General features: G+C 37.6%; 1 protein-coding gene across 1 annotated transcript in view; it reads right to left on the bottom strand.

Moving 5' to 3' along the window:
• Positions 304–18,694, bottom strand: part of ATAD1 (ATPase family, AAA domain containing 1) — a 39,395-nt gene continuing 21,004 nt past the window's right edge. Inside the window, exons 6-10 of the mRNA XM_005698174.2 lie at positions 16,261–16,367; positions 10,234–10,323; positions 7,333–7,383; positions 3,635–3,768; positions 304–1,959 (exon numbers count right to left, since the gene is read on the bottom strand). Coding sequence (XP_005698231.1) covers positions 1,839–1,959; positions 3,635–3,768; positions 7,333–7,383; positions 10,234–10,323; positions 16,261–16,367 — 503 coding nt within the window. The 3' untranslated portion in view covers positions 304–1,838. The remainder of the gene's footprint in view (positions 1,960–3,634; positions 3,769–7,332; positions 7,384–10,233; positions 10,324–16,260; positions 16,368–18,694) is intronic.

Raw genomic sequence — 18,694 nt, 5'->3', positions numbered from 1 at the left:
TTCTAACTTCATCCGATGATTAAAACTATGATAAATTTAACTATTACTATTGGTTATTCTGAATTTAAAAGAAGATAAAAGAACACGGAGAGAGGTATATTACCCCTATTTTTGATCAATATGCCATCAGAATTAAAATTAAATGACTAAAATAAAATACTAAACAAAGTAATAAGTTAGATACTACAATGTATGCTATAAAAATTATACAGCAAGATGAAAATAGTCTAAGGGCAAGTTTTATAAACCAAAGTAACCCAGAAAATTTTATGTAACTGAAATAAAGGAGTAAGTAGAGAAAACTCAATTAAGAGGGACCTCTTTATTGCATATTTATAAAATAATAGTATAATAGTTATTAAAAATGGAGATGAAATATTTTATTTTTGGTATCTTGTGTTTTGCATCAGTTTTTCAATCATCTTCACAATTTTTCAAAACTTGAACCTCTGCCCCACCCATCATTCAAAGAACAAATGATGAACAAACTATCCAATGGGTTCCTGTGAGAGACTTATTATCAAAGAAATTAATTAATAACTCATAAATAAACAACAGAGTTTTCAAAGAAATACAATAAAAACAAAAAGTCAGAAGGCAACTCAAGATCAGATCGTGCCCTTTTCCTCATGCCTGTGTTTTAAGTGCCTATAACAGAATTCTGGTTAGTGACATTTTGGACAAAATGTGTCATCTTTTGTGCACACAGCATCAAACGACTGCAGATACAATAGGGGGATTCTGATGTGTGTATCCGTACTAAGTAGGGCATAATTTATGATATGCTAAGAAAACAAAAAGTCTGGATTACAAATGAGTATTTTTAGCACATTTAGTAACAGCTAGTTTTAAACTATCATTTCATTTTTGATGACCAAATTATATTTGACATAATTAAGGAACATATATTTTTAAAATACTGAAAACCCATGGTTACAACAGAACTGTTACATTAAACGAAGAAAGGAAAAGTCACATACATGGGTTGAATGGCACTGAGGTTTTTCAAAGTTATTCTTTTGCGAGGCTTTCAGCCCACCTTTACATATATCAGTAAAAATAATGTCTCTACTCAGCATGCTCGCAGCAAGAGGTGAAGCAGGTGTTGATCACACAACTGCCTGACAACCATTCAGTGCTGATCACCGAACAAACATTTTTATTTAATTATCCCGACAACCATAATTAAGCCACATCTAAGTTTCTGATGTCGCTGACTTCAACTATTAACTCCAGAGAAACACTCAACTTAAAAAAAAAAAACACCTGAAATAAGTGACAACTAGAAATGGCTGAATCATTGTATGTTTTAGACACAACCATTAATCTTAGTTTTGCTATATGCTATTTGGTACTTTTTGATTCAGTAGTTGGGATTAAAAAAAAAGTTTCTGTATTCAAACCTATCTACAGAATGTCAATATAAAATGTGTGAATATATACATTTAATACACACACACACACATACACATACTCTCACATATCTAGAAACCAGCACTTAACCACGTCTCCAATTCTCACTAATGACTCAATAAATCATTTGTTACCTTAAGACCAGCTTAGACGCTATAAGGCTGCAACATATGGCTAAAGAGGTCAAACACAAGCACCCACAGTCAGGCTGATTAAATTGTTCCTCCTCATGATTTTTCACAAGTAGTAATACCATTTATGTAACAACTATGTCTCAATAACTTAGAATTCAGAGTATAAAACCAGTGTCATGAACATAAAACTCTCTCACTGTTGAAAGAACACTCCTCCTTCAGTTATTTCCACTAATGATAAGAGGGCACACCAAACTAGACCATGTTGAACTGTACACATGACCTTTACTCTTAATCTAAACAGACGTGCGTTAAAACACTCTGAAACGCTGCATCCTTTGACTTCTTCATCTTTTCAATTGCCCGGTGCAGGTCCTGTTGCTGCACAGGTCGAATTTCATCTTCATCATGGCTAAAATGTAAAAAAAAAAAAAAGACAAAAACAAAACAACCCATCAATATTCACACAGCTTTAAAATACATCTCCCTAAAGTATTTTACCAAGATTGAAAAATGAAGTCTCTTTCCCATCCAAAACCCCCAAAACAACCACAATTAACAGCTTATGGAATTAATCTACACAGATAAGTATCTTAAAAATTTTTAGAAAACACTGACTGCCAAGAGGCAGGAAGCTTAAATGGCTGACTATAAACATTATAGCTTGGTTAAAATCAAATACTTTACACTAAGAATGTATAAGTGTGAAATTTGATCTAAATAGGATTATAATTCTAATGAATAAATAAATTATTCCCATGAAAACTGGAATTAAAAAGTAGAAGTTGTAGGTATCTATTATTCATGTATGCGTTTACTTTTGAGGAACTGAAAAAAAATTCACTGCTATTAATATAAACCACCCTCTCCAAGTTCTCCCCACTTCAGTGAGAAGGAAACACAATCCAATATACAATGTCTCCTCGGTCATTTACAAACACTTAGGAAAAAATTCAGGGAAAAGGTTATGATAACCTAAGTGCATTACCCACATTTTTCATACTGAAATGTAACATTTCCAGGGCTTTAAGGACAGCAGAGAAACAATTTTCATTAATGTAATTTAGCCAATAAACAGATGGAATGACCCTCTCCACGAAGGGGCCCAAGGGAACACTGAAGATAGGTCCAGAACCAGTGCAGGAAAAACTCCAGGTTAAAAGGGTGGCTTTCATATGCCCCTTTCTACACCAAGAAACCTTTTTTGGCAAAGCGTGCTATAAGAATACAGTGTAATTAAGTGCAAGAATAAGACACGCAAATCCAGATCACTTGGAGTGACAGCCTCAGGGGATGAATAAGGGAGACCAAGAACCAGTAGGGCGAGAGCTAGAGAACTCATTCCGCACAAGCCCTCAGCGCACACTGGTTTGCTAAGAGTCACAGAAATTCTTCATTAGAAGGTTGATATTCTGAACAGGGGTTTAGAAATGGTCAGTGTTATACCGGTCTAGGGTGAATGACCTTATGGGAAACAGGACACTGGTTCATCAGGGCTGAGCTATTTCCAGTTCACTAATACAGCTGGTACAAAATTGGTTTCTTAAGCTCAAAATACTTTGAAACTGGTTTCAAGTAAAGTTTGCTGCTGTCACAAATGACTTCTTTTTTTAGTGAATACATTATTAACAAGTTGAAGTCTAGTCAGCAGCAACGTCCCCATAAATATGAAATTTCTGGAAGACAAGGTACTCATTGCCATATGAAATGCAATTTAAAAATTAAAAAAACAAAAGCAATCTAGAGATATCAGAGCAACAGTTTTCATGGTAGAAATGGGCAAGCCTCCATTTCTGTGAGCTTGAGGTAACCCAGTTCATGGATGGTCAGAGAAATTCAGTTTTCACTTCTTTCTCTTCATTCCAGATGCTCTCCATAACCACTCTCCCTTGCAAATTCATTTCCAGAACCCCCTTCAGAAAAAAGGCAATAAATTTGGTGAATTTTTAATTTCAATTTATCTTTTTATTTTGTAAACAGAGCTGGTATTACAAAGCAAAACAGAAGACCTAACCTAACCTTTTAATAACCTAAAAGCTCTAAAAGGGTCTGACAAATATTAAGAGATGAACTCTAAATACACATACCTTTCTTCCGATGTAGAATTAACATATTCTCTGACACAGAGGAGGGCAGCGTCTCGACACATTTCTTTTAGGTCACTGCCTGAAAACCCATCAGTTTCCTGGGCAACTTCTAGCAGGTCCACATGTCTATCCACCTTAAGCAAACATAAAACAGACTTTAAAAAAAAATATAAAATACACGGCAGAAGATACATCCAAACACTTCTTAGAATTAAAGAAAGTTAAAGCATACGGGAACAGCAGGGGAGGAGAATCATTAGAAATTTTCGGCTGTAGAAGTTTTCTTTTTTTAACCATAAAAGTTTAAGATTTGAAATCTACTTTTCAATAATTGTCACTATGACCAAAACTGAAATAAGTCTCACGAGACACTTTACAGAGTGATGGGGAAGAACAGGCATTCAAATGCTGTTGGGCTGACTTTGGTACCTATTAGGAAGGTCCCGCGTTCCTAAGAGGTGGGGCACTTTTCTAGACACTAGTCAACGTACATGGCGAACAGTCCGGATCATGAAGTCCTGAGTCTATTACAAAAATCACACTCCACTGACACAGTCTAACCCTCATTTGAACTGTCCTGCTGTGGTATTCTATTCTAGTTCCTCAACACTCATTAAGCACCTATGGTTTTGCTCCCCAACTGAGCTTATATAGTGAAGCTAATAAAGTGATCCTCCTGGGCATATAACAAACTTATAATTAAGCTTATAAGAAGATTAAGAAGAGAAAGTAAATAATTATAGTAACTAACATGTAATAAATGATTATGTGTCATTTGCTATCCTAAGTACTTTACATGGATTATGCTCATTTAATCCTATCAGGCATGCATTCTCATTTTTAATTTCAGATAATAGTAAACCCTGTAGAGGTTAAATAAATTGCCCAAGGTCACACCACAGACTGAGCCAGCATTTGAACACTGTGCAGAGATCCAGCTGTATTTCTCCCCCTACCTAGCTAACCATTTGTCTTAATATTTACTTTCCCCAAGTTGATATGAAATGCCATCTTTATCTGTTACTAAATTCCCACTTGTCTTTGTGGAAAACTCAGTGTAATTAAGAGTAGCAACTCTGCACAAGGACAAGAAGAGACTTGGAGGTAAGATGACACGGAGGCTACTGTTAACTCTGCAACTGTGACTTCACATGGCAGTGTTCTCATTCCTAAATGCGGAGATTAAATAAAGAGAAATCACACACTCACATACTCTCTGACAAAAAGAAAACCACCCAGAAGGGAGGTGTGAAGGAAGGAAAACGGTAAACTATATACAGATAAATGTAAATGAGTTACTATATAAGCAGTAATAAACATCATTTAATTGAGGGTAGAGAACTAAGTGGGCTTCCCAGCGGCACTAGGGGTGAAGAACCTGCCTGCCAGTGCAGGAGACGTGAGACCTGGGTTTGATCCTTGGGTTGGGAGGATTCCCCGGAGGAGGGCAAGGAAACCCACTCCAGTGTTCTTGCCTGGAGAGTCCCATGGACAGAGGAGCCTGGCAAGGGTCGCAGAGTCAGACACGAATGAAGGGACTTAGTACGCAGGCACCTGGAGAACTAAGTAGCACTAAATAGGAACGCGTGACTTCCAAATGACTAGAGAAGAGGGAAAGAGAAGGAAGCGCACAAGAGCAACGCTGGAGAGGGAAGGACTGGGGCAGAGGGAGGCGAACTGGAAGGTGGGGCCAGTACACCTTTTTTAAAAGAGTGAGCTGTATTAAGGATCTAACAATAAGGAATGTGAAAGACGGGAAAACAGAATCATTTCAAAAGATCCATTTTTTTCTTCAGAGAAGAAAAAACTCAAAATATAAGGCTATTCGTATGTTTGCATCAAAAACTCTTAAAATTCTGCTCAGGAATGAATAAGCATGATAGCGCTCATCTTATTATATAAATTTGTGTGCTACTGATTTGAAGCATCTTTTAGCACAATTAATTTTTTTATATGCTATTAAACAATATGGCTTCAGCATAATATTAGCAGCTAGTAGGAAATCACACATTCCCATGTCAGCAATTATCCAGAGAGCATTCATATTCTGCATCGTAAAACTGACTAAAGACTCATCTTCTGTGCCTTCATGAGTAAGAAACTGAATGCTAGAAATTTCCTGCACCAATGACAAACCTAACTCTAAAAGAATTTCCAAAGATACTACAGTTTAAAAAGGCAGAATACCTATTATGCTGGCACAAAGCTCCTTACCATTTGCTGGCAAGGCTACAGGGCAAGAGGCACTCTGTCTAACTCTGCTGGCGCAGAACAGTGAATCGGCATGGACACATCTGGCAACCGCTGCCAGAATTATGAGTGCTTCCCAGGTGCTGCTGGTGGTAAGGAACCCACTTGCCAATGCAGGAGACATAAGAGATGTGGGTTCAATCCCTGGGTCAGGAAGATTCCCTGCAGGAGGGCGTCCATGCCTGGAGAATCCCATGGACAGAGGAGCCTGGCAGGCTATAGTCCACAGGGTCGCAAAGAGCTGAACATGACTGAACTGACTGAGCGCAGCCACACCAAAATAATAAATATCATACTCTTTGATCTGCTGCTGCTGCTGCTGCTAAGTTGCCTCAGTCGTGTCCGACTCTGCATGACCCCACAGACAGCAGCCCATCAGGCTCCCCCGTCCCTGGGATTCTCCAGGCAAGAACACTGGAATGGGTTGCCATTTCCTTCTCCAGTGCAGGAAAGTGAAAAGTGAAAGGGAAGTCACTCAGTCATGTCCGACTCTTAGCGACCCCATGGACTGCGGCCCACCAGGCTCTTCCGTCCACGGGATTTTCTAGGCAAGAGTGCTGGAGTGGGGTGCCACTGCCTTCTCCGATACTCTCTGATCTAGTAATTTTTTTTCTAGGAAATTCACCCCACTCATGTTTCTGGCACACGTGTCAACTGACACACGTACAAGGCTATTCGATGCAGCATTTTTGTAAGAGTGAAAGACCAGAATCAACCCAAACGTCCTTCAGTGTGGCACTGATTAAAGAAACTATAGCACACACATGCAGTGGAACCCTATGCAGTACAAAGGAAAAAAAGAGAACAGGATGAGGGAACCATCTGCTACTACGGAATCGCAAAGATTAAGTGGAAAAAAGCAGCACAGAGAACACTGTGTATGCTTTACTAATGTGGCTTATGTAGAAAAGGGGAGAGGAGGAGGAGCGCCTTCTATCTGCTTGTATAAGCATAATGCCATCTGAAAGGACACGTAAGAAACAAGAGAGAAATGAGACTTTTCCCTGTTTATCATTTAATATACGTATTTTGACTTTTGAGACGTGACTGTACTATTTTTAAAAACCTTAAGTTATCAAAGATTATGATTATCATATATTTTTAATTCTAATTTTCAACTTCAAAAAGTATTGCAATGAAATGAAAAACAAAACTTCCCCATACTTCTCTGCAAAAACAAATGTATAAAACTTGAAACTGGTCTGAAAAATATCAGAGGATTTTAATCTATAGATATGAAAACACATGGCTATTTAAAAAGCCTTTAATTACCTTTAATTAGTTCAAATATGCCATGGTGATTGAGTTATATGAGCAGCCTAGAGTTCTACAGTAATTTACAAGTTCAAAACTACATTATTCTCAGGTTCCTTTTTCATTCCTAAAATGATTTTATGAACATAATTTTTTCTTTATAGGATGGGGAAAAACTGCAATTTTCTACTTACATTTTCATTTTTCAAGATGAGTTTCAGGATTGCTTCTCTTTGTTTCAGAGCCTAAAAGCAGGATAATTTTCAATTAGCATAAAAAAAAATAAGGATCAACTAATTTTCCTACTATTTCTTCCTTTCCTTGTAAACTACCCAATACCTACAGGAAATGACAGAAACTCTGACAGGTCATGGAAACTTTTGACTAAAGCAAGGTCTAATTCTAGACTCTAGACTAATCATTTGTGGTTCTTGTACTGAACTGTAACTTCTTATTCTGAATCCCCAGTGCCTAGCACATGCCTTGAAATGTTTTTCAAGTGAGTAAATGACCAATGTCTTTCCTCTGCAGCTCTGCATATCTCCTTTTCTCCATTTAGGAAACTTCTGAAAACTCCTTACTGCCATAAAATTTTTACCAGTAACTGGATGAGACGGCAAGAATACCTGCTTGGTTCTTCCACTCAACATGTAACTTCATGTCCACTGATTTGTGCTAGTGAATTTTATTTAGTGTTGATACTGAATTTGTTTATATCCTTGTATGCTTTTGCCTCCAGTGATGCTGCCTAATACTGTACTAGGAACAGGAGTTTTAAAAAGAATATCTTACATATATAGTAAATACAAACGCTTTTAAAAATTATTGTGGGTGAACTTCTGCCTATTCCCACAACTGCTTAAAACAGAAAACAAAAAAAGGAGAGCCAATTACCAGGAGTATCAAATTAAATGATGTGAAAATCAAAACCAAACCAAACTGCTGTTTCTGTAACTGTGTTCAGTATGAAGGTTAATTAATTTGGTATGTTATGTGATCACCAATAAGTACTTTCTGTTAATCAACATTTAACTTGGAAAGGAATTTTAAGGTAAGGTTTATCATATACTTTGATATCACAGTTATGCATAAGTAACAAATTATCCTATAAAATGTGTGTGTGTTCACTAAAAACAGAATGAAAGGGAGATTAAAAATTCCAGTTTCTGCATTAACAGTATACAAATTTATGACAAACTTGATAAACTGTGTTACACAACCCATTCTGAACTCACACAATAAATACATTAAACTTACAACCTTAGCAAAGGCTACTTTACAGGCTGTTGTACCCTGTGTTCTATTCTGCTACTGTACATCAAAACCCTGTGTCTGCTATTGGACTATAAGCAGAGATTCTATCAATGTAAGCTTTACTTTCAGAACCAATGAAGTGAACTAATTATTTCTAAAAATATTCTGAGGTTCTGGTAATAAAATAAGATCACATATCTTGTATGAAGCATATAAAGGTCATCTAAAACTTCAGCAGTCAACCCCTTCCGCCTCATAACCACTGATTTTCCTTGGCGCCTTCTAACTGAATATCCCCAGAAGTCTCCATTAAATATGTGCTTCCACACCTCCTTGCCTTTGTTCACTTCGGCAGAAAAGCATTTCCTCGCTTCAGTTCAGTTCAGTTCAGTCGCTCAGTCGTGTTCGACTCTTTGCGACCCATGAACCGCAGCACGTCAGGCCTCCCTGTCCATCACCAACTCCCGGAGTTCACCCAAACTCATGTCCATTGAGTTGGTGCTGCCATCCAACCATCTCATCCTGTCGTCCCCATCTCCTCCTGTCTTCAATCTTTCCCAGCATCAGGATCTTTTCAAATGAGTCAGTTCCTACCATCCTTCATCCTTCAAGCCCAGCTGGATTCTGTAAGTTTCACTAACTCCTCGGACAGAATTATTAGTTTTCACCATCCTTGCAGTTGGTTACACATACCTTTGTAAAGTACATATTGCATTATTTATTTTTGTTGTCTGGCTCCCCCTGCAATACAGAGTTCTTTTAGGACAGGGGCCATATTCTATTCATCAGAACCCAGTGGGTATCTGACATACAAGCTCAATAAACATTAATCAAATTTTCCAGTCTCCTGTATCACATTAAAAAATCTCTCCACTGAATTATCAGGTAAATTCTCTAATAGACTGCCTAAGTAAATGCATACCCTCCAGAGGAATCGGAGGCTGTAGCTGTAGCAAACAGTCGATCAGAGTAATTTTATAGAGACCACAACTACCAATTTTAGATAACCATGTTTACAGAGACAAACTGTTAGGTTAAAGAATATAAAACAGGGCAAAATTTTCAGGCCAGATGTTAATGCGAAAGGGGTGACAGTGGAAGTTCTAAACAGCAATACGTGTAGCATGGTGTTTGCACGCTGCACAGTCTGGTGCTGACCCTGTTTGTTTTTTCTTTTTTAATCTAAAAGCAGACAAAATTCAAGATTTGGGGATTCTATGCAACAGAGGATCAGCAAGTTATCATCCTCTACTTGAGGGTACTTTTAACCAGCAAAAAAAGAGTGCTAGAAGTTACAACTGCATCAACACCAAAATCAGATTTTCATTCTTACATTAAAGTGCAATATCGTACTTCCTGGTTAATCATTAATCCTGTCAGAGGAAAGCACCAATTACAACTGCTAATAATTAATCAAATAAATAGCAGATGTTCTCCCTGTCCAGCATTCCGAACAGAACAGTTCTTTAACCCTAAAACCCCTAAATTTCATCCTATCCTAAAACAAACTGATAATTTACATTTTCTTATATATCTTCCATGGATAACTTGCTACATTCTAAAGAAAATCACTACCATGTCTAGGGAAACTTGAGGTAATTCTATACATCGGAGAGACGCAAATGTATACAGCCGTAAACAACACTGATCTCAAAGAGAGTAAAAAGGCAAGAGGAGGAGCAGAAGGACAGCAGTAACTATGGGGTTCTTGCTCTATTCCTTCCCTGCCGGTGACAAATAGTAAGTCTCATTTTTTTAATCACTCCCTTCCTGAAATCACGGATAAAGATCTGCAAAAAATGAATATTTAACTGTTCATAATATTAATCAAACCCACTTACAGGCTGGTTGATATGGAATCTCGTGGGCATTCTCCTCATTATAGCTGAATCCAGATCCTGAGGACGATTAGTAGCTCCCATCACTATGACCTAAATACATAAAGAAAACAAAGCTATTAAATATACCAGTAATACTCCTTTTAAGTTGTTACTACTAGGGCTTAGAAGATATAGAAAATTAAGTGGGGCTTATACTAAATCTTCTATAAGAAATCTGTTTTAATCCAGTATTACTCAAATATTTATAGATACAAATCAAAGTTAATCCTAAACAGATCAAATGATAGCAGAGCTGGTAAGACTGTTACATTTCACCAGACTTCCAGTAACTAAAATAATATACTATTCAGTTAGGAAGGAATTATAAAAATTTTTAAAAACCTCCTGTATTTTTCAAAATATGGTCACTTGATCGCTACATGCTGAATAACTGAAAGCTATTTATGTTAACAGCTTGGCAGTATATGTGACAGAATAATTCAAGTCCTTTAATAATATTAAGGAGAGAATCATTTCCCTACCAGAGTCTGAGGGTTCTGGTAATAGTAATATATATACTGTGTATTTTTTCCTCTAGAGTTCACACCATCATTTCACAATACTATCAGCACTACAGGTAGAATCTTCTTAATAATAATAGAACCTCAACCAACCCAACTTTATACAAGGGCAACAAAATAAAAGCAGGCATCAAAATACTGGGTAGAATATTAAAAAAATAGAAAAGAAAAAAAAATTGCTGGCGGCCTTGCCAGCCTCTGAGTCTATGCCACTTATTTATAAAGGATATAGAGATGAAAAATCAACAAGAATAAAGACAAAGATACACGAAACAATTTAACTTCTGAAGGGCTTCAATATTACTGTTATTATTGACATTTCTGTATAATACAATAAACATATACATCTGCTCTCTAAAATGAAATTTATTGGTATTCTAATGAAAACTTTGATTTCAGCCTGAGATGTCTTAGGTTTTTGAAATAGTCTGAAATCTAACTCCAGAACATGTTGAAAAATCCACTAAGTTTTATATTCTACTTCTACTCTTTACATTAAATGTCACTCAACAGCCAAATTACTTTCAATTAACCAGGAGAGACTGCCATCTACAGGGAAAAAATCTAAATACAAATTTGAGAAAAAGTTCTAAAACATAATACAATTTTATAGTTGGTTTAACTGGTCCTCAAGTCAAAATATTAATGCTCTTACCTGTTTCTCTTTATTGACTCTCTACAACTCTAGAAAATTAGTAAGGAAAATTTCTACCCAATGTAAAACAAAATTTATCTTTAGAAGTGATCAAATGAGTTCGTTTTTTATATGAGCAAAGATCAACATTAACTACATTCTAACATAGAGTATTCATAAGATATTAAAAGAGAGACTCAAAGTGACATGGAAGCTTGTTGAAGATGGACTCTATTAGGTTGAGAATCACAAAAACCACTGTGGTTGAGGAAGTACCTAGAAAAAAAACTCAAAAGGGGGCTGAAATTTGAGAAATATTCTAGGTAAACAAACAGCCTAAAACAAAAGCTCACTATGAAAGAGGAAACCCTAAAAATTAGGATCAAGGAATACAGATAAATTTAGCACAACACGGTCTAACAAATACATGTAAGGTAATAACAGATACCCATGATGAATAATCAAAGCAAGAGTGACTGACATTACTTAAAGAAACAAATTTTAAGTGGCAAAACTGATAATATTTACATATATATTAATTCTAGTCCAGATAGGCTAAAATTAAAAATGGGAAGCAACAGTAATTTTTTAGTATTTATGTAGCAAAATTAATGAACATTTTAGGTATTAGTTAAGACTGAACTGAACACTTTAAAAAGTCTTTAAAACAAAATATTAAAAAATTTTTTAAATTATTTCACATTTAAAACAATCAGATCTAAATATATGTCTCAAAAGTTGGAACTATGTCAATTAATCCCCTAAAAACAACGTTAGCTTTTGTGTCTCATGTATTTCAAGATGAAAATATGTCATCAACTAAGTTGGATTTCCAGTAGTAGTGACAGGCTTAATGGGGTCATGCAACTATTTTTGTTTCCTTTGTCGCAAGAACCACACCATGGGGCTTTGGATGAAGCAGCTCTGAAGTATACTTCATTCAGATATTATTATTTCCTTGGTTTTAAAACTATACTCTGATAAGACATAATATTAAACTATTTTCTCTTACAGGGGCTCACTATTCAATTCTCTGCATACTATAAATACTATTGCTTAGGAGGATAATTAGTTTTTGGAAACCTGCACACCAATCTCATTGAATAGATCTATCAGAACAAATTATTAATAAAAATTATTTCTATTAATTCACCTACATTTATCTCTGTTGTGCTTTCTTCTCTAGTCATCCAACACTAAAGGCAATTTTCCTCAAAATGAAATTGTATTTTCATAAAGGGACTTTCCCGGTGGCTCAGATGGTAAACAATCTGCTTACAATGCAGGAGACCCAGGTTCAAATCCTGGTTTGGGCAGCTCTCCTGGAGAAGAAACTAGCAACCCACTCCAGTATTCTTGCCTGCAGAATTCCATGGCAAGAGGAGCCTGGGGGCTATAGTCCATAGGGTCAAAGAGTTGGACGTGACCAAGTGAAAAACAAAAGGGACGTAGGAGGAGGATATGGGGCTTAATTTTCTTCCTGAGAATTATGTCTCTCAGGACTTCTGATCTGTGGTAATGCGACATTAAACTCTGGCTACAAAACATGTAAAAATTAATAATAACGTATTAAAAAAAAAACTCAAACAATAAGTCTGCAAAAAAGTAAAGCAATTACACTGACAGGTTTATTTATCAGTAAAGCCTATCCATATAATGGAGGTAAGCAGCGGCAGCAGCTGACTGCATACCATATGGATGTGAACAGATTTTAGACAGTGGGGTGTGCTGGACTTCTGACAGGCTAGAGGGCCTGATAAGAGAGCATTCTACACAGGGCTGGGACTCATGAAGTATTATGGCCTGAGAACAATGGTGAAAAATTAGGAAACCTATTCAGCAGAGCCAAGCCTTGGTTCTTGGTAAGACACAGAAACTTAACACATATAAACATATGAACAAAAACAGCTGCAGTGATCAAAATAGTATGTTACTGGCACAAAGACAGATTTATAGATCAATGGAACAGGATAGAAAGCTCAGAAATAAATCCACACACCTATGATCAATTAATCTACAACAAGGGGAGCAAGAATACACAATGGAGAAAAGACAGTCTCTTCAATAAACGGTACTGGAAAAACTGGACAGCTTCATGTAGAAGAATGAAATGAGAACATTCTCTAACACTATACACAAAAATAAACTCAAAACGGATTAAAGAACCAGATGTATAAAGCTCTTAGAGAAAACATAGGCAGACACTGACATAAACTGCAGCAGTTTTTGGATCCCCTCCAAGAGTAATGAAGATAAAGACAAAAATAAATGCATGGGACCTAATTATTAATTTCCAACATAAACAAACAGCTTATGTAGTTCAATATCAAATAATAAACGTGATAAAAAAAATGGGGAGAAGACCTAAAAAGACATTTCTCTAAAGAAGACATGAGTGAGTGAGTGAAGTGGCTCAGTCGTGTTCGACTCTTTGTGACCCCATGACGGTAGCCTACAAGGCTCCTCTGTCCATGGAATTTTCCAGGCAAGAGTACTGGAGTGCGTTGCCATTTCCTTCTCCAAGGGATCTTCCCGACCCAGGGACTGAACCCAAGTCTCCTGCATTGCGGGCAGACACTTTACCATCTGAGCCACTAGGGAAGTCAAAGACATACCGATGGCCAATAAGCACACAAAAAGACGCTCAAGATCGCTGATTATTTAAGAAATGGCAATCAAAACTACAATGAGGTGTTTATCACTCACACGGGTCAGAATGGCCATCATCAAAAAATCTGTAATCAATCAATGCTGGAGAGGGTGTACAGAAAAGGGAATGCCCCTACACTGTTGGTGGGAATATAATTCAGTGCACCCACTAAAGAGCAGAATAGAGGTTCCTTAAAAACTAAAAATAGAGCTAACGTATGATCCAGCAATCCCACTAGTGGGCATATATCTGGAGAAAACCATAATTTCACAAGATACATTAACTGCAAAGATCACAGAAGGACTTACAATAGCCAAGACATGGAAGCAACCTAAATGCCCAATGAAAGAACAGACTGATTCAAACTTGGAAAGGGAGTACGTCAAGGCCGTACATTGTCACCATGGTTATTTAAGTTACATGCAGAGTACATGATGTGAAATGTCGGGCTGCATGAATCACAAGCTGGAATCAAGACCGCCAGGAGAAATACCAACAACCTCAAACATGCAGATAATATCACTTTGCAAAGAGGAACTAGAGAGTCTCTTCATGAGGGTGAAAGAGGAGAGTGAAAAAGCTGGCTTAAAACTCATCATTCAAAAAACTAAGATCACGGCACCTGGTTGCATGACTTCATTTCAAATAGATGGGGAAAAAGTGGAACCAGTGGCAGGTTTTCTTTTCTTGGGCTCCAAAATCACTATGGACAGTGACAACAGCCATGAAATTAAGACACTTGCTCCTTGGAAGAAAAGCCATAGCAAACCTAGACAACATATTAAAAAGCAGAGACATCACTTTGCCGACAGAAGTCCAGACAGTCAAAGCTATGGTTTCCAGTAGTCATGTGCGGATGTGAGAGCTGGACCACAAACAAAGAAGGCTGAGCACCAAAGAACTGATGCTTTTGAATTATGCTGCTGGAGAAGACTCCTGAGAGTCCCTTGGACTGCAAGGAGATCAAACCAGTCATTCCTAGAGATCAACCCTGAATATTCATTGGGTGAACTGATGCTGAAGTTGAAGCTTCAATACTTTGGCCACCTGATGCAGAGCTGATTCGGCAGAAAGCACCCTGATGCTGGGAAAGACTGAGGGCAAGAGAAGGGGGCAGCAGAGGAAGAGATGGTTAGATAATATCACTGACTCAGTGGACAGGAGTTTGAGCAAACTCCGGGAGATAGTGATGGACAGGGAAGCCTGGCATGCTGCAATCCATGAGGTCACAAAGAGTTGGACATGACTGAGCTACTTAACAACTGAGGAATGGATAGAGAGGATGTGGTACATACATACAATGGACTATTACTCAGCCATAAAAAGGAATAAAACAATGACAACTGCAGCAATACAGACCTAGAGATTATCATGCTGAATGAAGTATTTCAGACAGAGTGACAAATATCACATGATATCACTTATACATGGAATCTGCAACAGAAACGGACTGACAGAACACAGAAAACAAGCTTAAGGATCCCAAAAGGGAAACGTGTGGGAGAGATGAAAGAGCCTGGGGTTAACTACACTACTCTACAAAAAATTAAGCGACATAAGAACTGAGAGTAAGGACTAGCAGTTAGGGTGAGAGTCAAACGAAATGGACAGAATACTCAGAGCTAGTCACTTCCTTTTCTATGACACAAAAGGTTCTAATACCTGGTTTTTCTCTCTTCTGTTGTATTTGTTTTGGGCATTTGGGAAATCTTTTTTGACATTTTATTAATTATGAAGCCCTCAAAATGGATGAAGGAGAAGGCAATGGCACCCCACTCCAGTACTCTTGCCTGGAAAATCCCATGGACCAAGGAGCCTGGTAGGCTGCAGTCCATGGGGTTGCTAAGAGTTGGAGAGGACTGAGTGACTTCACTTTCACTTTTCACTTTCATGCATTGGAGAAAGAAATGGCAACCCACTCCAGTGTTCTTGCCTGGAGAATCCCAGGGATGGTGGAGCCTGGTGGGCTGAGGCCTATGGGGTCACACAGAGTCGGGCACGACTGAAGCGACTCAGCAGCAGCAAAATGGATGAAGACATAAACAAATCATACTCTTTCAGATTCTCACCATTTATGGATAAGTATAATTTATGAAAAAAAATTGTAAAAAAGCTTAACAAAAAACTGGACACATTTTCTACCACCATCAACACTAACACAAAATAAGGCAGATTTCTGATACCTGGCAGCTATGGTCAGTGTCCAGTCCATCCCAGAGACTCATAAACTGAGCTTTCATCATGGCTGTAGCTTCATGGTCAGAACTGGAACGGTTTCGTAGAAAGGAGTCTAGAAGAAAAAAAACGTTAACCTTAGAAATTAACAATAAATTATTTATTCTTTCAGTTCAGTTCAGTTGCTCAGTCATGTCTGACTCTTTACAACCCCATGAATCACAGCTCGCCAGGCTTCCTTGTCCATCACCAGCTCCTAGAGTTTACCCAAACTCATGTCCATTGAGTCCGTGATGCCATCCAGCCATCTCATCCTGTCGTTCCCTTCTCCTCCTGCCCCCAATCCCTCCCAGCATCAGGGTCTTTTCCAATGAATCAACTCTTTCCATCAGGTGGCCAAAGTACTGGAGTTTCAGCTTCAGCATCAGTCCTTCCAATGAACACCCAGGACTGATCTCCATTAGGATGGACTGGTTGGATCGCCTTGCAGTCCAAGGGACTCTCAAGAGTCTTCTCCAACACCACAGTTCAAAAGCATCAATTCTTTGGCACTCAGCTTTTTTTATAGTCCAACTCTCACATCCATACATGACCACTGGAAAAACCATAGCCTTGACTAGACGGACCTTTGTTGGCAAAGTAAGGTCTCTGCTTTTGAATATGCTATCTAGGTTGGTCATAACTTTCCTTCCAAGGAGTAAGCGTCTTTTAATTTCATGGCTACAATCATCATCTGCAGTGATTTTGGAGCCCCCCCAAAAATAAAGTCTGACACTGTTTCCCATCTATTTCTATTATATAATCTCAAATCATTAATCAAACCCTGGGTTTGGTAACGAGTTTTTACATACATAACACCATAAGCACAATCCATCCAAGAAAAAAGTTTAAGTTGGATTTTATTCAAAATGAACTTCCTGTTCTGGGGAGGACATGGTTTAACAGAAGATAAGCTTGAGAAAAGGAAAAAAAAATTTATAAAACAGATTTGACAAAAGACTTGTATCCAAAATATACGAAGGACTCTTAAAATTCAACAAGAAAGCAACCCAGTTAAAAAATGAGCAAAATATGGATAAAGATCTTACCAAAGAAGACACACAGATGGCAAATAAGCATATGAAAAGATGTAGCCAGGAGTTTGGGACAGAGGAGTTTGAGAGGGATAAACATGTAGAGCACTGGGGATTTTTAGGGTGGTGAAAGTATTCTGTCTGATATTGGGAAGATACATGATATTTTATTTTTTTTTCAGACCATGGAACTGTACAACACAAAATAATGAACCTGGACTTCAGTTATTAATAATAATAATGGTTCATTAATTATAACAGATACATCACACTAACACAAAATATTGATAATAGGGAAACTGTCTGCTCAACTTTAAATTTGCTGCTGCTGCTGCTGCTGCTAAGTCTCTTCAGTCGTGTCCAACTCTGTGCGACCCCATAGACGGCAGCCCACCAGGCTCCCCCATCCCTGGGACTCTCCAGGCAAGAACACTGGAGTGAGTTGCCATTTCCTTCTCCAATGCATTAAAGTGAAAAGTGAAAGTGAAGTAGCTCAGTCATGTCTGACTCTTAGAGACCCCACGGACTGCAGCCTACCAGGCTCCTCGGTCCATGGGATTTTCCAGGCAACAGTACTGGAGTGTGCTGCCATTGCCTTCTCCGCTTTAAACTTGAAACTGTTCTAAAAACTAATCTTTTAATTAAAAAGAAAAGTGTTAATATCCAAGATTTTAAGGAGAGAAAAAGATGCCCAAAAGGATGTACACTCACAGAAAGTATAGGCATGAAAAAAATTCTGCTCATCACTACAGAGAGTTAAGCAAACTTGTTCTTCTATGCCTGGGCTCTGGAGGGAAATATGCAGCCCCTGAAAAATTATAAAACCAAGATCACAGGGGCGCTCTGTCAAGTTTGAAGTCTAAATTCGAACCATCTTTCAGTCTAAAAACACTCATATTAAGAAATTAGATCTTAAAAGCTCTAAGTGGAAGACACAAACCAACTCTGGATCATTTTAGGCAACGCAGAATTTTATACAAAACCAAGTCATGAGCAACCTAAAGTGAGAAATGGCACATGGAAACAAACTACTGTGAAAGAGCTCACAATATAAAGGATAAGTAGAATTTCAAGCAGAACAATCCAAAAAACTGTATTATAACAGCATGCTCTAAATTCTGAAGACATAAAAGGGACTGAAATTCTAACAGAAGAACAAGCTACAATGAAAACAGCTAAATCTGAAAAATAAATAGAACTTCTAAAGTTCACTTTTAATAGAATACAAACCCAATGGTTATGAGACTAAATATAGCCAAGCAAAGAAATGTTTTTTATAAGTTACCCAATGACTGATATCATTTTATGCATCAAAAAAATTTTAATATATTGCCGAGTAAATTATAATACTAAAAGAAGAGAAAGCTTA

Source organism: Capra hircus, chromosome 26 (assembly GCF_001704415.2).
Source record: "Capra hircus breed San Clemente chromosome 26, ASM170441v1, whole genome shotgun sequence".
Classification (NCBI taxonomy): Eukaryota; Metazoa; Chordata; class Mammalia; order Artiodactyla; family Bovidae; genus Capra; species Capra hircus.
This window is presented reverse-complemented; position numbering and strand designations above follow the sequence as displayed.